Source organism: Musa acuminata, chromosome BXJ2-7 (assembly GCF_036884655.1).
Source record: "Musa acuminata AAA Group cultivar baxijiao chromosome BXJ2-7, Cavendish_Baxijiao_AAA, whole genome shotgun sequence".
Classification (NCBI taxonomy): domain Eukaryota; kingdom Viridiplantae; phylum Streptophyta; class Magnoliopsida; order Zingiberales; family Musaceae; genus Musa; species Musa acuminata.
In genome coordinates this window covers 1,161,536-1,164,259 of record NC_088344.1, presented here as the reverse complement: position 1 = coordinate 1,164,259, position 2,724 = coordinate 1,161,536, and the positions used below count along the sequence as shown (strand labels likewise).

Here is a 2,724-nt window from a genome sequence, read left to right as displayed (position 1 = left end):
TCACTCACGTGATTGATTTGTAGGATACTTGTAACTAATAAGAGCTACTTAAGTGACACATGGTTGGATGAACCTTTAGGATAGTATTTAGGACTGATTCGTTACCATATTCTATAGTAATATCATATAGGCATTTGTGGAGATTTTTGATCGTAATCGGCTACCCTGGACTATTTGTCACATCATCGTTTAGAGCTTATGAATTCTATATTTGTAATTTGCATCGGTTATCAAGTGTTTACTAAAATAATTGCTTATAGGATATCGAGTTAAATGTTTCCTCTAATCCGTCTTTTATTTTATATATCCTTGAGAGACCAGAGGTTTCGATAAGATTAACTATTTATAGATAAATATACAAGAATGTCATAAGACTTAAGGTAAAATCAGTTAAGTATGTAATAAGATTACCTATATTCTAATGTCATAGGATTTTGATAAGTGATAAAAGTATAATGATATGATTGAGACTTCAATACATGGTTGAGACTTCACTACCTTAGTGTTATATGAGTAACACTTCGATACTAGATAGTCCATATTGGCAACACTAGCCTCAGGTGATAACTATTGACTCTCCACTATTTGATTGGATTGGTGTCATGTGATATAGTCAATTGCATGTTATCATGTTCTAGTATTTATTATAAAAATAATAAAATTTGAACTTCACTCTCATTAGTGATGTTTTCCACTCTACTCAATTAAAATCGATTTAAAGAAATGATCTAGATTAGATCTAAATAACTCCACTCAATTCAGACTATCCAAATTTGACATTAAAACGATCAATCAAAATCTGATTTTACAAGAGTGGATGGGACATCCCTACACCTACGAAAAGGATTGGGACTAGCATAAATATAGGGCGTTTATGATCCATGAGCTCATCATGGATTGGGCCACTAGGAGGAAGATAGATATTTGTGCCTCCTCCTCTTCGTCTTTTATTTATTTATTTATTTATTTATTATTTCTTACAGAAGATTAATTGGTACATAGGATGAATTCAAACTCGGAAAGCAAATAAGAAGAAAGCATCGAGAAGAACACAACACAATCAATCCACACATCAATCAATCAATCCACCGAAGCATCAGTGGAGATGAAGCTAAACATGACCGAGTCCCTCGTCCTCCCCTTGAACACCGTCGACTTCCTCAGCACCCCTTCCCTCACAAACCCCGCCTTCTCCAGCACTCTCTGAGACCCCTTGTTGTCCACGTCCACCAGCGCCTCCACCCGCTCCAACCCTTCCACCTCCTGGAACACGGATCGGACCGCCATCTTCACCGCCGCCGTCGCGTAGCCTCGGCCCCAGTGGGCGGTCGCCAGCACGTAGCCCAGCTCCCCCTTGCAGCGGTCGCAGCCGACGCCCAGCTCCACCGACAGGGCGCCGATGGGCCGCCCGCCGAGGCATATGGCCCTGAACCACGGGTGGGGGAGCACCGTCTCCCGCATGTACCGGCGGAGGTCCTCCTTGTCGGTGTAGCTGTCCCACCGGCAGAAGGCGGTCACCCTGTCGTCGGACGCCCACACCATGTAGTCGTCGAGGTCCGAGAGGTCGAACCGGCGCAGGGTAATCTCCGTCTCCCTCTCCTCCGCCATCTTGGCTCTTGCAATCCGACAAGCTAGCTTTGACTGTTAAAATCTAGCCCTCATAGACCCTTCTAGAAACCCAGATCCCACTAACCTAACCTAACCTAACCTAACCTAACCTAACCTAGGGGATCACTCATTTGAGCCTTCTTTCTTTGACCGATTCAACGGAAGGGATAAAGATTGGTCAGTGGTTGACCCCAAGACTAGTCCAATTGCCTTGAGTAACAAGTCATTTGGGGGTCGGTGGTTGACCCCATGCCAACCAAAACAACATGGCCGTGGACCCACCTGTTGTTTCTTAGTCTTTTTTTTTTTTTTGCCAAATAAACTTTAAAATCTCTAAATTATTAGATATCAATCGCCGCTGAGAGACTAACAAGTAATATTTGCACAAAACGACTAAAAAGATCAAATTTTAAGATGGAAAACAAAAAATAAATCTACAACACCAAAATAATTAGAAATGAATGAAGCATAATCATGCTGATCAAATTTAAGATAGAAAAATATACTCGATGCTCACAAAATTTACAATATAGAGAGAATTACTCTAAAATATCAAAACAAATAGATATCTCACTCACGTGTAGCTTCCTCAAACTCCGTCAAATTTAAAATCCAAAGTTACTTTGTAATCCCAAGATGATTAGAAATAAGCATGTCAGAAAATTACCATGCCGAGAAGACTAAAAAAATACATTATCTATTACAAGAAATCAATGATAGAAAAATAGTCCCAGGTTAAAAACTCAAAATAACAACAACATAGTGCTCATCAAATTTAAGACAAGAAATTACTCTAAAATTTTCAAAATAATTATAACTCAGAATATGAGAAGATCACTATGCTGACAGACTAAAAAATAATATGTATCTACAAATAAAAATTTCTCTAAAATATCAAATATAAATTACTCAAAAATATCAAAATCATATGTGTCTAAAAATAAAATAAAAAAAATAAACAAGTTTTAATGGCTTAACCAACTGAACTATTCCAGCTAATTAAATATTAAACCAACGTTAATTCCTATGGAGGCAACCACATCATAGAGGACCTGCAGAATTTTGGTTGCCAAAACATGCAAATTTGAACTGAAATGATGAACAAAGGTATTCCAA

At 38.5% G+C, this 2,724-nt stretch overlaps 1 protein-coding gene across 1 annotated transcript; it reads right to left on the bottom strand.

Moving 5' to 3' along the window:
- Positions 1–1,004: 1,004 nt before the first annotated feature.
- On the bottom strand, positions 1,005–1,647 carry LOC135616519 (uncharacterized). Its single transcript, XM_065115793.1, has one exon. It carries the CDS (start codon positions 1,606–1,608, stop codon positions 1,081–1,083), a length of 528 nt encoding a protein of 175 aa, XP_064971865.1. The 5' UTR covers positions 1,609–1,647; the 3' UTR covers positions 1,005–1,080.
- Between the last annotated feature and the right edge of the window lie 1,077 nt (positions 1,648–2,724).

Bases quoted from the DNA above. Each gene is read 5' to 3' on its own strand.
- LOC135616519 (XM_065115793.1), bottom strand. From the start codon at position 1,608: ATGGCGGAGGAGAGGGAGACGGAGATTACCCTGCGCCGGTTCGACCTC.